The sequence below is a fragment of the Hyperolius riggenbachi genome, chromosome 12, assembly GCF_040937935.1.
Source record: "Hyperolius riggenbachi isolate aHypRig1 chromosome 12, aHypRig1.pri, whole genome shotgun sequence".
Lineage (NCBI taxonomy): Eukaryota > Metazoa > Chordata > Amphibia > Anura > Hyperoliidae > Hyperolius > Hyperolius riggenbachi.
The window spans coordinates 178,317,090-178,340,135 of NC_090657.1; the positions used below are offsets into that span (position 1 = coordinate 178,317,090).

The 23,046-nt window shown below is 45.4% G+C and overlaps 1 protein-coding gene across 7 annotated transcripts in view; it reads left to right on the forward strand.

Moving 5' to 3' along the window:
- The window catches only part of PDYN (prodynorphin), a 189,120-nt gene that overhangs the window by 151,712 nt on the left and 14,362 nt on the right, over nucleotides 1-23,046 (forward strand). For 2 of the 7 annotated variants that reach the window (XM_068263825.1, XM_068263829.1), the window contains exon 1: nucleotides 20,438-20,594. The exons of the other annotated variants lie outside the window; for them this stretch is intronic. In XM_068263825.1, coding sequence (XP_068119926.1) covers nucleotides 20,591-20,594 — 4 coding nt within the window. In that variant the 5' untranslated portion in view covers nucleotides 20,438-20,590. Of the gene's footprint in view, nucleotides 1-20,437; nucleotides 20,595-23,046 lie in introns of those variants that run through there. 7 annotated transcript variants of the gene reach the window in all.

Sequence of the window (23,046 nt, forward strand, 5' to 3'; positions counted from 1 at the left end):
ATGCCTTGTTTGCTTTGCTCTCACTGCTGCTGCCTGGGAGGTCTGTCTCCATTAGCTTGCCTGTTATCGCTGGCTTATCGCGTTATCTAACCAGATGGTATTCTCCGTCCTGATACCGCCTGCTCTAATCTTTATGAATTGACATGTAGTGACGTGTTGTGATAATCACCGCATAAGGCGGTAATTTCCTGCACTGTTCAGGAATTGTAGCTTTTCATGCAGAAACAGCTTTTATGAATAGACACTTTGCTAAATGGTCGGTAAAGATAGCTGTTTTGAGCATTACCGCATGCGGGAATGCTTTATGAATAGAGGCCTGTGTAGGAATTTTTGGAAGTGAGTGATATCTGGTCATTTTTAAAGCGCTTTTGAATTTAATGCTACCAATTTGTAGTTCTGAGTAGTAAAATTATGCAAATAAACATTCGTAAAACAATCATTCTGCAAATTGTATCATTAGTGGCCACTTTAAACCCAGCATAAAAGTACAAAGAATAGAGATAAGAGAAAATAGGGTTTACATGGTACAGACAGTACATAAATCTACCCAAGCAAGGTAGATGGAACCTAAGCTTCTTGTACGATCAGTGTTTAAAGTGAACCAGAGACGAAGCACCCTCATGTACGTCACCTATATATCAATGGGATCATTAGAGAAAACACCTACCCTGCTCTCTGTTTCATCTTTCACTGCTCAGCCTGCTTCTAATTAGCCCTGATAAAATCCCCCACTGAGCATTCAGTTTGGCTTTGCTCAGGAAGCATTATAGCTAAGTCTGTCTTCTTTGTTGTCTTTTCAAGCCTAAGTCTGCCCCCTTCTGGCTCTGTCTTCCTGTCCTGTAGACTTGCAGCATCACAGAGAGCTGTGATGAGATGGAAGGAGCTGCTAATGTAAGGGTATGTTGAAAAACTTTTTTTTTTTTTAATGTATATTTGTTAGTCGTAAGAGGTTTTTAGAAATGGTGATTTCATTTTGCACACAGTCCACTAAATAATATGCTTTTCTGATGAACTGTGTTTTGCGTGGAGTTATAGTAAAAAAAAAACTAAAAACACAAATACGGCACCCCAGAACGGCGAAAATACCAGGTATGGTATTTATTTTGTAAAATCTGTCGGGGGGGGGGGATATGTTTATTTTGTGCCAAAGCGTTCATCTCTGGTTTCCTTAAACCACCCTGGCGTTCTATTGTTTGCGCCAGGGTGGATGCGCAGCACTATTTTTTGTAGTGCTACATGTAGTGCTAGCTACATGATGCCTCCCTCCCTTCCGCATCCCTCCCACCCCTCCGATCCCCGCCGGCACTATTACCCATAAGGAAACCCCGTTTTGAACGGGATTTCCTTTAGCGCTTCCCCCGTCGCCATGACGACGATCGCGATGACGTCATCGACAGCGTGACGTCAGACGGAGTTCCGATACACCCCTCAGCATTGCCTGCCACTGATTGGCCAGGCTACGCAGGGGTCTCAGGGGGGGGGGGGCGGCATCGGCATGTTACGCGGCGGGTAGCGGCGCATCGGCAGTGAGCGGCGGCGATCGTCCCCAACACGCAGCAAGCAAAGTGCTTGCTGCGTGTTTTTTTTTTTTAATTATGAAAATCGGCCCAGTGGGGCCTGCGCGGCGCCCTCCGGCGGTCATGGACGAGCTGAGCTCGTCCATACCGCCAAGGAGGTTAAAGAGGAACTTTATCCTATGATTGAACTTCGCCCCAATTAGTAGCTGATATCCCCTTTCTCGCCAGAAATCTTTACCTTTTCTTGAATAGGTCAACAGGGACGTCTGTATGGCTGATATTGTGGTGAAACCCCTCCAACTGTGTGATGCCATGGCTCTTACAGTTTGCTATCTGTGAACCTCATTGCATTGTTGGAAATAACATTTTTTTCCAACTGCCAAGCAAGCAGTATCTACCTCTGTGCATAGAACTCTCAGTAACGAACATTTCGTACAGATCAATCATCTGGCAGAACTAAAAACTTCACCACCAGTGATAAATTTCAGAACTTAAATCAGGGAGAGGAAAGATTTTATAATGGAAAAACACGGGCTAAATAACTTATAAGTGAATATAGTAGAAAATAATGAATTGCGTTATTTTCACTACAGTTGCTCTTTAGCTACTTCACCACCAAGGGTTTTTACCCTAATGGACCAGAGCAATTTTGAACTTTATCACTACTAGTCACAATAAAACAATCTATATCTTGTTTTTTCCCCCATTAATTAGGGTTTCTTTGGGTGGTATATTATGCATGTAGTGTGTTGCCCTAGAGTGGGCCTGACAGTCCTGTGTAGTGTGTTGGCATGTGCCTTAGAGTGGACCTGACACAGCCCGTGTTGTGTGTTGGCAAGAGCCCTAGAATGGGCCTGACACAGCCCCATGTAGTGTGTTGGCAAGTGCCCTAGAGTGGGCCTGACACAGCCCCGTGTAGTGTGTTGGCACGTGCCCTAGAGTGGGCCTGTCACAGTCCTGTGTAGTGTGTTGGCACGTGCCCTATAAGGGGCCTGACACAGCCGCGTGTAGTGTGTTGGCACGTGCCCTAGAGTGGGCCTGACATAGCCCGTGTAGTTGGCACGTGCCCTAGAGTGGCCCTGACACAGCCTGTGTAGTGTGTTGGCACGTGCCCTAGAGTGGGCCAGACACACCCCGTGTAGTGTGTTGGCACGTGCCCTAGAGTGGCCCTGACACAGCCTGTGTAGTGTGTTGGCACGTGCTCTAGAGTGGGCCTGACAGCCCGTGTAGTGTGTTCGCACATGCCCTAGAGTGGGCCTGACACAGCCCCATGTAGTGTGTTGGCACGTGCCCTAGAGTGGGTCAGAAACACCCCGTGTAGTGTGTTGGCACGTGCCCTAGAGTGGGCAAGACACACCCCGTGTAGTGTGTTGGCACGTGCCCTAGAATGGCCCTGACACATCCTGTGTAGTGTGTTGGCATGTGCCTTCGAGTGGGCCTGACACATCCCCTTGTAGTGTATTGGCACATGCCCTATAGTGGCCCTGACACAGCGCGTGTAGTGTGTTGGCACGTGCTCTAGAGTGGGCCTGATACAGCCCCATGTAGTGTGTTGGCATGTGCTCTAGAGTGGGTCTTACACAGTCCTGTGTAGTGTGTTGGCACATGCCCTATAAGGGGCCTTACACAGTCCCGTGTAGTATATTGGCGGGTGCCCTAGAGTGGGCCTGACACAGTCCCATGTAGTGTGTTGGCACATGCCCTAGAGTGGATCTGACACAGTCCTGTGCAGTGTGTTGGCATGTGCCCTAGAGTGGCCCTGACACAGTCCTGTGTAGTGTGATGGCATGTGCCCTAGAGTGGCCCTGACACAGTCCTGTGTAGTGTGTTGGCATGTGCCCTAGAGTGGGCCTGACACAGTCCTGTGTAGTGTTTTAGCATGTGTCCTAAAGTGGCCCTGACACAGTCCTGTGTAGTGTGTTGGCATATGCCCTAAAGTGGGCCTGACACAGCCCTATGTAGTGTTTTAGCATGTGTCCTAAAGTGGCCCTGACACAGTCCTGTGTAGTGTGTTGGCATATGCCCTAGAGTGGGCCTGACACAGTCCTGTGTAGTGTGATGGTATGTGCCCTAGAGTGGCCCTGACACAGTCCTGTGTAGTGTGATGGCATGTGCCCTAGAGTGGCCCTGACAGTCCTGTGTAGTGTGTTGGCATGTGCCCTAGAGTGGGCCTGACACAGTCCTGTGTAGTGTTTTAGCATTTGTCCTAAAGTGGCCCTGACACAGTCCTGTGTAGTGTGTTGGCATATGCCCTGGAGTGGGCCCAACACAGCCCCATGTAGTGTGTTGGCACTTGCCCTATAGTGGGCCTTACACAGCCCCGTGCAGTGTGTTGGCACATGCCCTATAGTGGGCTTGACACAGACCCGTGTAGTGTGTTGGCACGTGCCCTAGAGTGGGCCCGACATAGCCCCATGTAGTGTGTTGGCGCGTGCCCTAGAGTGGTGGTCAAATTGTGTCCAATGAGTTTTTAAAGGTTTATGTCATTCCACAAGATACCAAGTCGTTCTTGTTTCATACTTCTGTTGACAATCCGAGTTGTAATTGTGTCAACGCCCACTAAGTCATTTAATGTTTTATGTGGTACCCAAAGATTCTGCTAATAATTACTCACTTTCCAACATTGACTGTCTCCATGGAGATTTAACATAACACATAGCTCTAGTGTGAATGGCACACGAAAAACTCTAGATATTGGCATGACAACCTGGCCTGCATGACCTGTTTCCTCATTACCAAACTCCACGATATCCATCTTTAATGTCCACGACTGATGGGCAAAATAGGGATTCATGCCGAGGCTACGAATCTATCAAATTTCCTTTTTTGTATATTGTCCATAAAAACTGTTATTTCTTTTTGTTCTTTTTCCCCAAAATAATTTTATCTATCTTACCTACCATAGTCATAGTCTAATGCACTACCATATTATTATTATGTATTTACATAGCACTGACATCTTCTACAGCGCTTTACAGAGTACATAGTCATGTCACCGACTGTCCTCAGAGGAGCTCACAATTTAATACCTACCATAGTCATAGTCTAATGCACTACCATATTATTATTATGTATTTACATAGCACTGACATCTTCTACAGCGCTTTACAGAGTACATAGTCATGTCACTGATTGTCCTCAGAGGAGCTCACAATCTAATCTAATTAGTCATAGCCTAATGTCCTACCATATTATCAATATGTATTTATATAAGAATTAGAACAATATTCATCTGCCAAGCACCACTGGGTCGTGCCCAGAATTGGGGTTGGCACTTACAGTACATGGCTCAGAGTAGAAGCAGGAAAATAGGATATATTATACAGCAAACTAAAATGTCAAGCAATGTCAGAAAGATGTATTACTAGTATTGTTTGACTAGACAGTCCATCAGTCCGGTGGCTGCAACATAAGGGGGAAATAAAGTGAGGTGGGTGGGCCCTGCAGGTAAAAGGGCATGGAGGGAGTTCAAGAGGTTAACAGCAGAGGGGAAAAAGGAGATCTTATGCCTTGAAGTTCTGGTGGAGATGGCACGAAACCTCAGGCCTGATGGTAGTGTTGAGCGAAAAAGAAGTGGCCAGGGTGTGAGGGATCATTGGCGATCTTCAATGCTCTGGAGTGCAATCTGGAGTGGTGGAGAAGATACAGTGAGGGGAGGGATCTCCTGATGATCCTCTCCACTGACCTGATGACCCTCTGTAGTTTGTATCTGTCCCTGGTGGTGGAACCAGGGTACCAGACCAGGATGGAGAAACTGAGGACCAATTCAATGGTGGCAGTATAGAAGCAAGTCAGCAGCTCCTGGGCCATTCCAAACTTCTGCTGGGCTTTTCTCTGGGTGGAGGCGATGTTTGTCTTCCAGCTCAGGTCGTTGGAGATGGTTGTACCCAAGAGGCGCATGGTGGCTACTTTTTCAAATCTTTGCACCTCGGTGCCCTCAATGTAGATTGGAGGAGGGGTGGGGACATGCTTCCTGAAGTCGGTTATTATCTTGATGATCTTGGTTGTGTTGAGGACCAGCCTAATCTCCCTACATCAACGGCATATTCTGTGAACCTCCGGATGATAGGCCTGCCTGTCATTCTTGGATACAAGGCCCATGGTGATGGTGTCATCAGCGAATTTGATGACCTTGACAGAGTTTGTCATGAATCTGCAGCTGTTCACATAGAGGGAGAACAGGATCGGTGACAAAACCCAGTCTTGTGGGGCACCCGTGTTGGTGACCCTTGGTTGAAAGGAGGTATCACCCAGCTTGACCACCTGGGACCTATTGGTCAGGAAGTCTGTGATCCATAGGTGTAGGGTGGGATGACCTTAAGTGCTTCAAGATTGTTTTGTAGTATGTGGGGGCAGTAGGTATTAAAGGCCAAGCTAAAGTCCAGAAGGAGGATCCTGGCGTACAAGTTTGAGCTCGAGGCAGATATTGATGGTTTCATCGGTGGATCTGTTTGCTCTGTATGCAAACTGGAATGTGTCCAGTACTGGCAGTGTAGAGAGCTTAAAGGGAACCCAAGGTGAGAGGGATATGGAGGCTGCCATATTGTTTTTTTCTTTTTAAACAATTTCAGTTGCTGAGCAGTCCTCCTGATCCTGTATTCTAATACTTTTAGCCACAGACCGTGAACAAGTATGCAGCAGATCAGGTGCTCTGACTCAGCTGATTCACTCGATTAGCCATATGCTTGTTCCAGGGTTTTGACTCACACTACTTATGCCAGAAGATCAACAGGGCTGCCAGGCATGGTTTACAGGGAAATAAACATGTCAGCCTCCATATTCCACTCACCTCAGGTTCCCTTAAAGGTCTTCATGATGACGGATGTTAGGGCCACAGGCCTCTAGTTGTTGAGGTTGGAGATTACCTGCTTTTTAGGGACGGGATGATGGTACACCTCTTGAAGCACCTCTTGAAGCACAAAGGGACAGAAGAAGAGGTGGAGCCGTAGGAGAAGGGGCAGAGCCGCGGAATGAGGAGCAATTGCCAGCTGGGCAAAGGGGCTGAGCAACAGCCTGGAGGGAAGCTTAGGGGGAAGTCACCTCTCCAGGATTGTCCTCCTCTGCATGATACATGTGATGACAGGAGAGCCTAGTAGGAGGAAGAGGATTCTGGAGGCATGAATTCTCCCTCTGCTACAAACTCTAGGGTTGGGGGTGCCCTCTATACTTGGTGGGGTCACCTGGCAAGCTATACTGGGGGGAGGGGTCACCTGATTACCTATAATGGGAGTAAGGGTCATCTTGCTAACTATAATGGGGAGGTCATCAGGCTACACATACTGACACCCAGTGTCACCATCCCCACCCAGTGTCACCCTCCTCCCACCCTGTGTCACCCTCCACACCCAGTGTCACCTTCCACAATAAGTGTCACCCTCCTTTCACCCAGTGTCACCCACCCAGTGTCTCCTCTCATCCAGTGTCTCCCACCTCCAACCCAGTGTTACCCTCCCCACTCGGTGTGACCCTTCTTCCATCCAGTGTCAGCTTCCTCACCCAATGCCACCCTCCCAGCAGCACCCAGTGTCACCCTCCCACCCCACTCAGCATCTCCACCCCACCCTACCAGCACCCAGTGGGGGAACAGTTAATTAAGTTTTGTCTGAGATAAAATTTACTGAATTTCATATTTGTGTAATGTATGTGCATTTCACATGTGTCAGAGATATTTTTTTCCGTTTTTCACATGTTTGCTGCATTTCATGTGTGGGAGGTAATGTTAACTGCATTTAGCATGTTGTAGGTAATGTTTGCTGCATTTCATGTTTACCTCATTGCATGTGTCGGAGGTATCGTCTTCTACATTGCATGTGCAGGAAGTAACGTTTGCCTGATTGCACGTGTGGGAGGTAAACTTTGCTGTATTTCATGTGTCATAGGTAACGTTTGCCTCATTACATGTGTAGTAGGTAAAGTTTGCCTCATTGCATGTGTTGGAGATAACGTTTGCCTCATTGCATGTGTAGTAGGTAAAGTTTGCCTCATTGCATGAGTCGGAGGTAAAGTTTGCAGCATTTCATATGTTAGAGGTAACATTTGCTTCATAGCATGCATCGGTGGTATTGTTTGCTGCATTACATGCGTCAGAGGTAACGTTTGCTCTATTGCATGTGTGGTAGGTAAAGTTTGCTGAATTTCATGTGAAGGAGGTAAAGTTTGCTTCATTGCATGTGTGGGAGGTAAAGTTTGAAGCAATTCATGCATCTGAGGTAACATTTGCCTCATTGCATGTGTTGGGGTAACGTTTGCTGCATTTCATGCATATCAAGTAACGTTTTCCTCATTGCATGTGTAGTAGGTAAAGCTTTCCTCATTGCACATGTTGGAGGTAATGTTTAGCACATTGCATGTGTCAGAAGTAACGTTTGCCTCATAGCATGCGTCGGAGCGAACGGTTGCTGCATTTATTATTTGATGGTCATAGAGACTGCGTTTGCTACTTTGGGGTTATTGTTGCAGGGAGCTCTTGATTACTAAATGGTATGCTAATAAATGTACCAAAAGAAATACATTGACAAGAAAATTTTTATTTTTTGCTGGCCTCTTTATTAGATACATCTTGCTAGTACTGAGTTTGGCCTCTTTTTTTGCCTTTCAAACTGCTTTATTCTTCATGGCGTTCCTTATGCTGGGTACACACGTTGAGATTTCCGGCTCGATTCGCGGTTCGATTCGATTATTTCAAACATGCTCGATCGGATTTCGATCGTTTTTGCCGTCGATTTTGCTTTACTTAACATGGAAAAAACGATCGAAATCCAATCAAGCATGTTTGAAATAATCGAATCGAACCGTTCGATCCCGTGAATCGAGCAGGAAATCTCAATGTGTGTACCCAGCATTAGAGATTTTGGTCCACATTGACCTGATATCATGATCGTACTCAATGCCAAGCCGCTGCAGCTAAAGCTAACAAAATTTTGGGATGCATTAAAAGGGAAATAAAAACTCGAGATGCTAGCATAATATTGCCCCTGTTTAACTCTCTAGTAAGGCCACATCTGGAATATGGAATTCAGTTCTGGGCACCACATTACAAAAAAGATATTGCAGTTTTAGAGCAGGTGCAGAGACGAGCAACAAAATTGATACGTGGGATGGAAGGTCTCGCTTACCAAGAAAGGTTAGATAAACTGGGTTTATTTAGTCTAGAGAAAAGACGCCTTAGAGGAGATCTAATTAACATGTATAAATACATCAGAGGGCAATATAATAGCTTGGCGGATGAGCTTTTTGTACCTAGGCCTTCTCAAAGGACTAGAGGACATGATCTGCGCAAGGAGGAAAAACGTTTTAGCCATTTATTTAGGAAAGGGTTCTTTACAGTAAGAGTGATTAAGATGTGGAATGCATTGCCACAGGAAGTCATTCTGGCAAACTCTATACCTGCATTTAAAGGGGGCTTAGATGCTTTCCTTGCGTTGAAAGACATCCATGGCTACAATTACTAGGTAATGCCTAATGATGTTGATCCAGGGATTTTATCTGATTGCCATCTGGAGTCAGGAAGGAATTTTTCGCTTTTGGGGCTAACTGGACCATGCCTTGTAAGGGTTTTTCGCCTTCCTCTGGATCAACAGGGATATGTGAGGGAGCAGGCTGGTGTTGTACTTTATACTGGTTGAACTCGATGGACGTATGTCTTTTTTCAACCAAAATAACTTTGTTACTATGTAACTATGATGCAGTTTCTACAGATTTATTGTCTGCACATCCATGATGATAATCTCCAGTTTCACCACACCATGGGGGAAACACTGCTTTCTTATGCGTTTGGGAAACTTTGTCTAATTACCTTTAAGGTCTTTTTGCCCACCTGCAGTGGTGCTCGGATACCTCTTTTTGATATCCGGGTTGTTTCCGGATCCAGATAGCAAAAAATCTGGATAAACCTAGATATCTGGATTCGAACCGTTCGGAAATCCGAGTCGATCCAGATATCCAAACCCATTATCCTGTGGAAGCAGCGTGTGTATCAGCGTCTATGCAGAGTAGGAGACCGGCGGCGAGTGAGTGATCGGCGATTGGAACCAGGGAGGTGAGTTACTATTTACAGCGCTTCCCTGCTGCAATCACTCTGCAGTCGGAGGGGGGAGCACGGAGGGCGGCCCGGGGAAAGGAAGGGAGGGAGAGGTCGGGCTGCCCTCCATTATGGGGGGACCTACCTACCTCACTTATACTGGGGGGCAGCTACCTATCTAACCTATACTGGGGGGCAGCTACCAATCTAACCTATACTGGGGGGCACCTAACCTATCTAACCTATACTGGGGGGGCACCTAACCTATCTAACCTATACTGGGGGGGGGGGCACCTAACCTATTTAACCTATACTGGGGGGCAGCTACCTATCTAACCTATACTGGGGGCAGCTACCTAATCTAGCCTATACTGGGGGGCAGCTACCAATCTAACCTATACTGGGGGGCATCTAACCTATACTGGGGGGGGGGCACCTAACCTATCTAACCTATACTGGGGGGGGGCACCTAACCTATCTAACCTATACTGGGGGGCAGCTACCTATCTAACCTATACTAGGGGCAGCTACCTAATCTAACCTATACTGGGGGGCAGCTACCTATCTAACCTATACTGGGGGGCAGCTACCTATCTAACCTATACTGGGGGGCACCTACCTAATCAACCTGTACTGGGGGCAGCTACCTAATCTAACATACTGGAGGGCAGCTACCAATCTAACCTATACTGGGGGGCAGCTACCTAATCTAACTCATACTGGGGGGCAGCTACCTAATCTAAAGTATACTGGGGGCAGCTACCAATCTAACCTATACTGGGGGGCAGCTACCCATCTAACCTATAGGGGGCAGCTACCCATCTAACCTATACTTGGGGGGTACCTACCTAATCTAACCTATACTGGGGTACAGCGACCTCTCTAACCTAAACTGGGGGGCAGCTACCTAATCTCACCTATACTGGGGGGCAGCTATCTAATCTCACCTATACTGGTGGGCAGCTACCTAATCTAACCTATACTGGGGGGCAGCTACCAATCTAACCTATAGGGGGCAGCTACCAATGTAACCTATACTTGGGGGGCACCTACCTAATCTAACCTATACTGCGGGGCAGCTACCTATCTAACCTATACTGGGGACAGCTACCTATCTAACCTATACTAGGGGCAGCTACCTAATCTAACCTATACTGGGGGGGCAGCTACCTATCTAACCTATACTGGGGGGCAGCTACCTATCTAACCTATACTTGGGGGCACCTACCTAATCAACCTGTACTGGGGGCAGCTACCTAATCTAACATACTGGAGGGCAGCTACCAATCTAACCTATACTGGGGGGCAGCTACCTAATCTAACCCATACTGGGGGGCAGCTACCTTATCTAACCCATACTGGGGGGCAGCTACCTAATCTAACCTATACTGGGGGCAGCTACCAATCTAACCTATACTGGGGGGCAGCTACCCATCTAACCTATAGGGGGCAGCTACCCATCTAACCTATACTTGGGGGGTACCTACCTAATCTAACCTATACTGGGGGACAGCGACCTCTCTAACCTAAACTGGGGGGCAGCTACCTAATCTAACCTATACTGGGGGGCAGCTACCTAATCTCACCTATACTGGTGGGCAGCTACCTAATCTAACCTATACTGGGGGGCAGCTACCAATCTTACCTATAGGGGGCAGCTACCAATCTTACCTATACTTGGGGGGCACCTACCTAATCTAACCTATACTGCGGGGCAGCTACCTATCTAACCTATACTGGGGGGCAGCTACCTAATCTAACCTATACTGGGGGGGCAGCTACCTAATCTAACCTATACTGGGGGGCAGCTACCTAATCTAACCTATACTGGGGGGCAGCTACCTAATCTAACCTATACTGGGGGGCAGCTACCTAATCTAACCTATACTGGAGGGCAGCTACCTATCTAACCTGTAGGGGGCAGCTACCAATCTAACCTATACTTGGGGGGCAGCTACCTAATCTAACCTATACTGGGGGCAGCTACCTATCTAATCTATACTTGGGGGGCAGCTACCTATCTAAGCTATACTGGGGGGCAGTTACCTAATCTAACCTATACTGGGGGGCTGCTACCTATCTAACCTATACTGGGGGCAGCTACCTATCTAACCTATACTGGGGGGCAGCTACCTATCTAACCTATACTGGGGGGCAGCTACCTATCTAATCTATACTGGAGGGCAGCTACCTATTTAACCTATACTAGGGGCACCTACTTATCTAACCTGTATTGGGGGCACCTACCTACCTAGCTAGCCTATACTGGTGGCAACTATACTGGCTACCTATATTGGAGGCACCTACCTATCCAACCTATACTGGGGGCACCTACCTATCTAACCTATGCTGGGGGCAACTATTCTGTATACCTATATTAGAGGCACACACCTAGCTAACCTGTACTGGGGGCACCTACCTATCTAACTTATACCGGGGGTGCCTGCCTATCTAACCTATACTTGGGGGGCAACTATACTGGCTACCTATACTGGAGGCACCTACCTGGCTAACCTATACTGGGGGGCAACTATACTGGGGCACCTATGCCTGGCTACCTATACTGGGGGGACCTATAGCTGGCTACCTATACTGGGGTACCTATTCCTGGCTACCTATACTGGGGGGACCTACACTGAGTGCAACTAGACCTGGCTAACCTATACTGCAGGCACCTATACCTGGCTCAGCAGGGGGAGGTGGCAATGTTTACACCCTCGTCCTGGATGAATTTTAGCCTAGAAACTTCCCTGCTAATGGCGGAATGGACACTGACACGGCAGAACTGCAGACGGTGGCAGCAATGCTGCTCCCTCTCCTCTTGCCCTTGCTTTTCATGCTGCCCCTCCCCCGGCTGCCAGTGCCAGCAGACATAGTACAACTTTATATGTGTCCAAATAAAGTGGGGTACTTGTACTTTATTCAAATCAGTAGTACTAGTAGATAGTAGCAGTAGTAGAACTTCAACTAACGGAGTGACAGCAGGGTAGCACACACTGACACACTAACTGTCTGTCTATTTGTCACACTGTAACAGCACTGCGATTAAAGTAAGCTAACTCAATACAAATTAACTAAATATAACTGGTAGTAGTAGACTATTTGTAGTAGTACTAATAGAACTTCAACTGATGGAGTGACAGGAGCACACACTAACTGTCTATCTGTCACACACTGACTGACTCTAATAGCAGCACTGCAGTAACTATCTGTAGTAAATGAAGCTAGCACAGTAGTAGTACTCTCTCTAACAACTAACTACAAACAATATAAGACTAATAGTAGTACAGTAATCTAATCCCTAATAACCTACAAGCTATACTGTAGCTAAGGCTGGCAGCAGGCCTAGCCTGTGCACACAGGCCCTAACCTAGCCTAGTAGCTGCAGCACTGAGTCTGACTGTCACACTGACTAAAATCAAAATACAAGCTAGCTAACTAAAAAAAAACAATAAAATACTGGTGTAGTATAGGTGTTTAGGAGCAAAAACGCTAGGTTTAACACAGTAATACAGCATTTGCTTAGCCAACAGCACTGGAGATGTCTCTCAGTGAACAGTCACAAGCAAGGACGAGATTCTCATCATGGCGTCTTATATACAGGAGGGGCTGGCCAGAGTTCCCCTGTGATTGGTTGCTAGGGCTTCGGGTGGGAGCCCTCTGATTGGCTCAATGACGTCATGGACGTCATCAGGGCCGGCCTTAGGTTTCACAGCGCCCTGAGCGAAACCTGATTTTTGTGCCCCCCTTCATCCTCTTCACGCATGCGCGCACACACACGCACACAGGCCCATATGCAATTCACCTTTTCTCCTGAGATATCTCATAGGACAGTGGTTAGCAACCTTTTTGATGTTGTGACACATCACACCAAATGCTCAGATCTCTGTGACACTTCACATATGTATCATAGGAAAAATACTATTAATGACCACGAATGGATGGAAAGAGTGCATTATACTGAATATACTTAAAAATGAAGGCTAGAACCTTTCAGGAATAATAATAAAAACAATCAGTGGGACAGTTAGCCGCCCCCCCCCCCCCCCCCCCCCATTTAGAATGATAGCACAGCACCGACAATTTGCACCACGCGTTATAGCCGCAGTGCGCCACACCTAAAAAACCGCCCCCCCCCCCCCCCCCCCCCCCCCCCCGATCTCATGAGTAGGTGCCCTCAATATAGGTTGCCAAGCATAGGTGCCCCCAGTATAATAAGTCAGTTGAAGGTCACAATCCCCCCATAGGTAGCCAGGCGTAGGTGCCTCTAGTATAGGTAGCCAGGTGTTGGTGCCCTCAGTAAAGGTAGCCACGCTATAGGTGCCCTCAGTAAAGGTAGCCAGCTATAGGTGCCCCCAGTATAGGAAATCAGGTGTAAGTGCCCTCAGTATAGGTAACCAGCTATTAGGCGCCCCCTTGGAAGCCGGCGCCCTGAGCGACCGCTCTGGTCGCACAGGTCAAAGGCCGGCTATGGACGTCATCTCCGTGGTTACGCTATGTGGATCGAGTGCTCGAATTAGGTATCTGGACGGATTTCCGGATACCTAATCCGTATCCAGATTCGCTCGGATAGTGTATTCCGGATTTATCAAGCTATCTGGAATCCATATCCGAGAAAAACGTTCGGATATCTGGGTAATTCGGGTATCTGGAATCTGGATGACCATCCCTGCCCACCTGTGATTTCGGAGGAAACTCAGGACAGTGCCTTAGAGCTCCGCCCGAGATATGTAATGGCCACACCCATTTTTTTGCCATTGTGTGCTTTATGCATCGCACTCATTCCTTTAATTTTTCGGGGGGGAAATGTCTGTAAATAATCAGCACCGGGTGTCAAATACCCTACCTACGCCACTGCTGTCAATAGTAGCCGTGTGCAATGGCTGCTGTAATACCAGAATGCCCTGGACTATTGATTATTTATCCTGATCAGAGTAATTAATAAATAATGCAGGGCAGTCTGCTGTTGCAGAAGCCAGTGATACAAGTGCTGACAGCCAACTTGTTGCTCACTGTAGTGAGCAGAGAAGTAAGCTTCAGGCAATTTAGATTAGCTTGATTGCAGGCAATCTTATCTCTTTCCCCAGCTCCCCCTTCCACCCTGTTTTCTTCCCTATGACCCTTTCCTCTTTTCAGGTTTTAATGGCTTCTTTTAAACAGCATATCCCTGCCAAACAGCACTGGTGACGTCTGCAGTCCTGGTGAGAGGTCTTCCTGCCATTTCTCCTCCCAGCAGGCTCTCTGTCTTGTGCCTCTACCTCTTTATCCCCCCCTCCTCCTATGCATCTCCCTCTTTCATATGTCCCCCTTTTCTGACTGTCTTTAGAGGAGCTCATAATCTAATCGTACCATAGTCATAGTCTAATGTCCTACCATATTATTATTGTGTATTTATATAGCACTGACATCTTCTGCAGCACTGTATAGAGTACAGAGTTTCATAAGTTAGCTCCGTCCCCAAAATTTGTAGCAACTCGCTCGGCCCCCTACCCGTCAACCCTACCATCAAAGAAATTGGTTGTTTTGGAGGGGAGCTGGTCATCTGTAAATAAATCGGCATCGGGTGTCAAATTCCCTATGTACGCCGCTGCTTAAAGTGTACCTGCGATGGGCACACTAAAACATTTTATACTTACGCGGGGCTTCCTCCAGACCCATGAGCAGCGACGCTTTCCTCGCTTTTCTCCCGAGTGCCTCCGTTCTGGTATCAGTCCCGGTAATCTGGCTCAGCCGTTCCAGTCAGCACTTCTGCGCATGTGTGGCCCCTCCGTGCATGCGCAGAAGAGCCCGACTGCTGCGGCTTAGCCAGTAACCGGGACTGATACCAGGCGAACAGAGGTACCGGGGAGAACGGCAAGCATCAGCACTCATTGGGCTGGAGGAAGCCCCGGATAAGTATACAATCTTTTAGTATGCCCATCTCAGGTTTACTTAAAATCTACTTTGTAAATTTTTAAACATGATAATATCAAACCATGGAGTATCTAAAAAAAAAAAAAAAAAAAAAGTCATTTTAAAGAGTGGAAGAACAGATACAATTATTTATCTCGACAGAAGAGGAAGTTCTGAATTTAGTTCCACTGAATTTAGCACCACTACAGAGAACAGTACCATCCAGTTCAGGTACTAGCCCTGCACCAGAATTGTTGTTTTCGCCGGCCTTCAGTGTATTTGTCGGGTAATTATGTCGAATTTTTAAGTTTAAATTCTACTCGAGGGTCGTTACACATAATATCACTTCCTCATGTACACATAGGAGATAATTACCGGGATGCGCCCACAGCACACTAATCTCTGCCGCCTGCGCTCTCATCTCCAATGTTAAAGTGCACTAGGAATATGCTGACGGTTAATAGCCATCAATCCGCGTTATTAGCAGTTCAAGTAGAGATCCCAGGAAACTCAAGTGCTCTGGCTGACGTTAAAATAGGTCATTATCCATCAGGGGGTTGTGGCTCACTAATGCTTAAAGTATAGGACGATATTAGTAATCTGTAATTAAGGGTGTGCTGTACTTATTTTGTACCGTCAAAGTTAACAAGGAAGTTTTTAAGTTGTTGCTGATTAAAGAGGAACTCCAGTGAAAATAATATAATAAAAAAGTGCTTAATTTTTTTTACAATAATTATGTATAGATGATTTAGTCAGTGTTTGCCCAATGTAAAATCTTTCCTCTCCCTGATATACATTCTGACATTTACCACATTGTGACATTTTTACTGCTGGCAGGTGATATCAGTGGAAGGAGATGCTGCTTGCTTTTTGGCTGGAAACAGCTGTTTCCCACAATGCAACAAGGCTCCCACAGTCAGAACCATGGTCCTCCTGACATCACACTGTGGGAGGGGTTTCACCACAATATCAGCCATACAGAGCCCCCTGATGATCTATTTGAGAAAAGGAAAAGATTTCTCATGGGAAAGGGGATATCAGCTACTGATTGGGATGAAGTTCAATCCTTGGTTACGGTTTCTCTTTAAGTTCAGACTGCCTATGCATACTTCAAGACTGGACCAGGGCTGTATTTCTGCATAGTCCACATAGGCGGAGGAGCTGCACCAGGGAGAGGAGGGGCTGCAAGTAGAATACAAAGACTACCCATGAAAAGGACCTATGCAGCATATGAACGGCCAGCATAGCACACTTAATAGTGGTTAGCACTCTCGCCTTGCACTATCTTTACTGGCGTACATATCCTTCTGCCATCTGTGAGATTGGCGCAGGGTGATCTAAATGATGTCGCTCAAATTCCCGGTGGCTGTAAATACTATTCCCCCTCCGAGCCATAGCAACTCGGAGGGAGAAGTAATTCGGGGTCTGACAATTGTCATAACCCCACCCTTACACACCCCACTCACTATAACATTAGTGCTATATAGCAGCGCCCAGCTTTGGCGCTCATCACTGAATGCCGAAACCACCTGCTTCGCTGCACAGAGTTAGTGTGATCTCCCCATGTCTGTGTGGGTTTCCACCGGGCACCCCGGTTTCCTTCTACATCCCAAAATATACAGATCGGTTAATTGGCTTCCCCCTAAAACCAAAGCCCTAGACTACAATAGACCTATGACTATGGTAGGGATTAGATTGGGAGCCCCACTGAGGAACAGTTAATGTGACAAGATAATATACTCAGTCTGTACAGCGCTACGGAAGATGTTGGCGCTATATAAATACTACATAATAATAAATCTGAGATGTTTCAAATTTATCCAGGGCTTCAAATGAGTAAATTGGAGTGTGGTACACACTGGATCCACATACCCAGCCCCACTCACTCCCCTTAAAGGAGGAGGAAGAGGAGGAAAAGGGGTATCCCCCTCTCCAGGGTCTTCTCAAAGAAGGATAAATCCAGATTTTGTATTTTTAAGTGACATATTTGTGTGTGGAGAAGTTTAACATTCTGCAGCTTAAAAAGGCACCTTGGATTTTGGTGGTTTGGATTGAGATCATATAAGCCAGGGGTGGCCAAACTTTTTAGGACAAGGGCTATATCGACACTCTTGAGACTGTTAGAGGGCCGAGCTAGTGAAATTAACCACTTCACCTCCCCTTAAAAACCAGAGCAATTTTTACCTTTCAGCATCCATTCATCTGCCAATAACTTTATAAGTACTTATCACACTGAAATGCTCTATACATTGTTGTTTTTTGCAACCAATTAGGCTTTCTTAGGGTGGTACTTTTGCTAACAATTATTTTATTCTAAATGCGTTTTAATGGGAATAATAAGAAAAAATGGAAAATAATCATTATTTCTCAGTCTTCGGCCATTATAGTTTTAAAATAATACATGCTACCTTAATTAAAGCCCGCACATTTTATTTGCCCATTTGTCCCGGTTATTGCAACGTTTAAATTTTTGCCCTAGTACAATGTATGGTGCCAATATTTTATTTGGAAATAAAGGTGCATTTTGCAGTTTTGCATCCATCACTAATTACAAGCCCATAATTTAAAAAGTAACAGTAATATACCCCATTGACATACATATTAAAAAAGTTCAGTCCTTAAGGTTAACTATGTATGTATATATAAACAGGGAGTGCAGAATTATTAGGCAAATGAGTATTTTGACCACATCATCCTCTTTATGCATGTTGTCTTACTCCAAGCTGTATAGGCTCGAAAGCCTACTACCAATTAAGCATATTAGGTGATGTGCATCTCTGTAATGAGAAGGGGTGTGGTCTAATGACATCAACACCCTATATCTGGTGTGCATAATTATTCGGCAACTTCCTTTCCTTTGGCAAAATGTGTCAAAAGAAGGACTTGACAGGCTCAGAAAAGTCAAAAATAGTGAGATATCTTGCAGAGGGATGCCGCATTTTTAAAATTGCAAAGCTTTTGAAGGGTGATCATCGAACAATCAAGCGTTTCATTCAAAATAGTCAACAGGGTCACAAGAAGCGTGTGGAAAAACCAAGGCGCAAAATAACTGCCCATGAACTGAGAAAAGTGAAGCGTGCAGCTGCCAAGATGCCACTTGCCACCAGTTTGGCCATATTTCAGAGCTGCAACATCACTGAAGTGCCCAAAATACTCAGAGACATGGCCAAGGTAAGAAAGGCTGAAAGACGACCACCACTGAACAGGACACACAAGCTGAAACGTCAAGACTGGGCCAAGAAATATCTCAAGACTGATTTTTCTAAGGTTTTATGGACTGATGAAATGAGAGTGAGTCTTGATGGGCCAGATAGATGGGCCCGTGGCTGGATTGGTAAAGGGCAGAGAGCTCCAGTCCGACTCAGACGCCAGCAAGGTGGAGGTGGAGTACTGGTTTGGGCTGGTATCATCAAAGATAAGCTTGTGGGGCCTTTTTGGGTTGAGGATGGAGTCAAGCTCAACTCCCAGTCCTACTGCCAGTTTCTGGAAGACACCTTCTTCAATCAGTGGTACAGGAAGAAGTATGCATCCTTCAAACATGATTTTCATGCAGGACAATGCTCCATCACACGCGTCCAAGTACTCCACAGCGTGGCTGGCAAGAAAGGGTATAGAAGAAGAAAAACTAATGACATGGCCTCCTTGTTCACCTGATCTGAACCCCATTGAGAACCTGTGGTCCATCATAAAATGTGAGATTTACAAGGAGGGAAAACAGTACACCTCTCTGAACAGTGTCTGGGAGGCTGTGGTTGCTGCTGCACGCAATGTTGATGGTGAACAGATCAAAACACTGACAGAATCCATGGATGGCAGGCTTTTGAGTGTCCTTGCAAAGAAAGGTGGCTATATTGGTCACTGATTTGTTTTTGTTTTGTTTTTGAATGTCAGAAATGTATATTTGTGAAAGTTGAGATGTTATATTGGTTTCACTGGTAAAAATAAATAATTGAAATGGGTATATATTTGTTTTTTGTTAAGTTCCCTAATAATTATGCACAGTAATAGTCACCTGCACACACAGATATCCCCCTAAAATAGCTAAAACAAAACAAATTAAAAACTACTTTCAAAAATATCCAGCTTTAATATTAATGTGTTTTTTGGGTTCATTGAGAACATGGTTGTTGTTCAATAATAAAATTATTCCTCAAAAATACAACTTGCCTAATAATTCTGCACTCCCAGTAGGTAGATAGATAGATAGATAGATAGATAGATAGATAGATAGATAGATAGAAAATACATATAATTATTTTTGTTTTTGTTATTTATTTTTACAAAAAAATTTGGGGGGTAACTATTGGGGAATGTAGGAGGTTGATTTTAAATGTAAAAAAAAAATGTCCGTTAATGAAAAAAAATGTTTATAGAAGTAATTTTACTATTTGACCACAAGATTTCCTCGCACATACCTTTCCTGTGTGTGGACGTGTAAGTATTGGTTCTTGTGAATGACGGCGCCATCTCATTGATGGCGGCGGTCATTCACACAGGGACTTAGATCATCATTGAATGGGAACTGTGATCTTCCGTCTACCAATCGGCTTTGATAACGAGCGCGGGGGGCAGGGAGAGGGAGTGCGCGGTGGGAAGGCATGTAGTAGCTTTTGACCCTGCAAGGAGAAGAGGGATTTTGCAGCAAGGACGTAGTTACTTGTCCCGGGGGAAGGGAAGTGGTTAAACACACTATTTGCTGATTGCCTTTAGGTTCACTATGCTTGTGACATTTTGTCAAAACATCTCCAGAGGAAATAACCCATATGCCGTCTGCAGTTAGCATAGTGGCAGCTGCTAATCAGTGCCGGCTAATGCTGCTGGCCCCTGCATGTGGCACCACAACCACAGCCCGTGTCCATGAGGCACTAAACATATAACATATCATAAGGTACATACAAATGCATAATCACTGTCACCCATAGGGATCAGGATCACTCAGGAGACAGTTTAGGGGTGACTGTTATATGGGCATGTCATAAGCTACATCCTTGTAATGTTGCTATGGAGGATGGATGACAGAGTGGGACCTGACGGAGCGACTTCCAGCAGGATGGTGGAGAACCATTGATTCTGCAAAGACGATCCAGCACTCTAGATCTTTTGCCATTGCATTTCTCATCTCTCATCAGAGACAGCCCACACTGGCCAAGAACCATCTAGCATGTGTACAAGGCATTACCTCTTCAAGGATGACAAACACTAGATGTACAGTGCTGCCCATAATTATTCATACCCCTGGCAAATTTTGACTTAACCAGTTCACCCCCAAGGGTTTTTATCCTAACGGACCAGAGCAATTTTCAGTTGTCAGCGCTCCTCCCTTTTATTCCCTAATAACTTTATTACTACTTATCACAAGAAAATGATCTATACCTCGTTTTTTTCGCCACCAATTAGGCTTTCTGTGGATAGTACATTTTGCTAAGAATTATTTTATTCTAAATGCATTTTAATGAGAAAAACAGAAAAAAAAAGAAAAAAAATCATTATTTCTCAGTGTTCAGCCTTTATAGTTTTAAAATTAAACATTCTCCTGTGGATAAAACAAACACGTTTTATTTGCCCAGTGGTCCCGATAATTAAACCGTTTAGATTATGTCCCTACCACAATGTATGGCGACAGTATATTATTTTGAAATATAAGTGGTTATTTTTCTGTTTGTTCTGGCCATAATTACAAGCCCCTATGTAATAAATTAAAATTAATTTTCCCCCATAAAATATAGAATAAAAAAAGCTGAGTCCCTAAGGCAACTATTTTTTTTTTTTTTAAGCTGATTTTTTTTTTTTTACAAGTGTTTTTTTTGGGGGGGAGGGTTGGAAGTGTAATTTTATTAATGATGTGTATATACTTGAAAATGTATGTATTTTGTAAGTGTAATATACTTTTTGGCCACAAGATGGCGCTGGTGAACACTCATAGGACGTGTTCATTTTTTTTTTTTTTTTTTACACACTTTATTAAACTGTTACATTTCCTGTTTATGTGAATGGACGTAGCCGCTGTTCGCGGTCACATCCATTCACTCCAGGCACTGCGATTGGGTAGAGGACTGTTCAGTCCTCTTCCCCAATCGCCCAGCACGGGATCCCGACGGTAATGGCGGCGGTAGCGGCGGACACACGGCGGTAGCAGCGGCGGGAATGCGCGACGTATTAAAACGTCATGTTGCTGTTAATAGCGGTAAGCATGACGTTTTAATACGTTAGGATGGCGGTAAATGGTTAAAGTTAATTTTATTCAACCATCAAGTAATTTTTTGACGGGAAAGGACATAGGTTTCTCCCAAAAGATAATAAGAGGCATTGTAGAAAAAAAAGCATTTCTCTGCTTTTATTTACATTTGAGCAAAAAGTGTCCAGTCCAAAATGATTCATATCCTTCTCAATAATCAATAGAAAAGCTTGTATTGGCCTATTACAGCAATCAAATGCTTCCTTATAATTGCAGACTGGCTTTTTGCATGTCTCCACAGGCATTTTTGCCCATTCATCTTTAGCAATGAGCTCCAAATCTTTCAGGTTGGAGGGTCTTCCTGCCATCACCCCGATCTTTAGCTCCCTCCACAGATTCAAGTCAGGACTCTGGTTGGGTCACTCCAAAACGTTGTTGCCTGTTAACCATTTCTTCACCACTTTAGCTGTGTGTTTTGGGTCATTGTTATGCTGGAATGTCCACTGGTGCTCAAGGCCAAGTTTCTCTGTAGACTGCCTGATGTTGTCTTTGAGAATTCTCCTGTATTGCTCTTTTTTCATGGTGCCATTTACTGTGATTAGGTTCCCTGGTCCATTAGCTGAAAAACACCCCCAAAGCATTAGGTCTCCACCACCATGTTTGACAGTGGTGTTTGCGTTCTTTGGGTTTAAGGCTTTTTTGTTTAACACCAAATGAAGAAAACATCATTGTGACCAAACAATTCAAATTTTGTTTCATCTGACCATAACACAGAAGTCTTCTTCTTTCTCCAGATGAGCATTTGCAAAGGCCAAGCAAGCTTTTGTGTGTCTTATCTGGAGATGGCGTCCTCCTTGGTCTGCATCCGTGGAACCCAGCAGTGTGCAGTGTCCGTGGGATTGACTGCCTTGAGACATTGCCACCAGCAGAGCCCAGATTCACCAGGATGGCCTTGATTATGATCCTTGCATTCTTTTTCCCTTTTCTCACTATCCTCCTGCCAGCACAGGTGGCACTTTTGGTTTCCGACCATGTCCTCTCAGATTTTCCACAGTGCAAAAGATAATACTTTGCACTGTAGCCACTGGAACTTGGAAACGTTTAGAAATGGCCTAGTAGCCCCTTCCTGACTTGTGAGCACACACAATGTGCAGCCATAGGTCCTTACTGAGCTCCTTTGTCTTAACCATGACTGTCCACAAACCAACTGCTGTTTTTCACCTGTTGAGTTGATTAAAACAGCTGTTATGCTGGGCATACACGGTGCGTTTCTTTCTTATCAATCGAGACGCTGATGGGCTCTATTGATAATATCCGACAGGTCCGATCACAAATGGATCGATTCCACGCTCGATCCCCACGGGCGGACAATGGCGGGGAATCGAGCGGAAGATAAACGACGCCGGCAGGGACGAGCGGTAATCGAGTCGGGCGGACGCGCG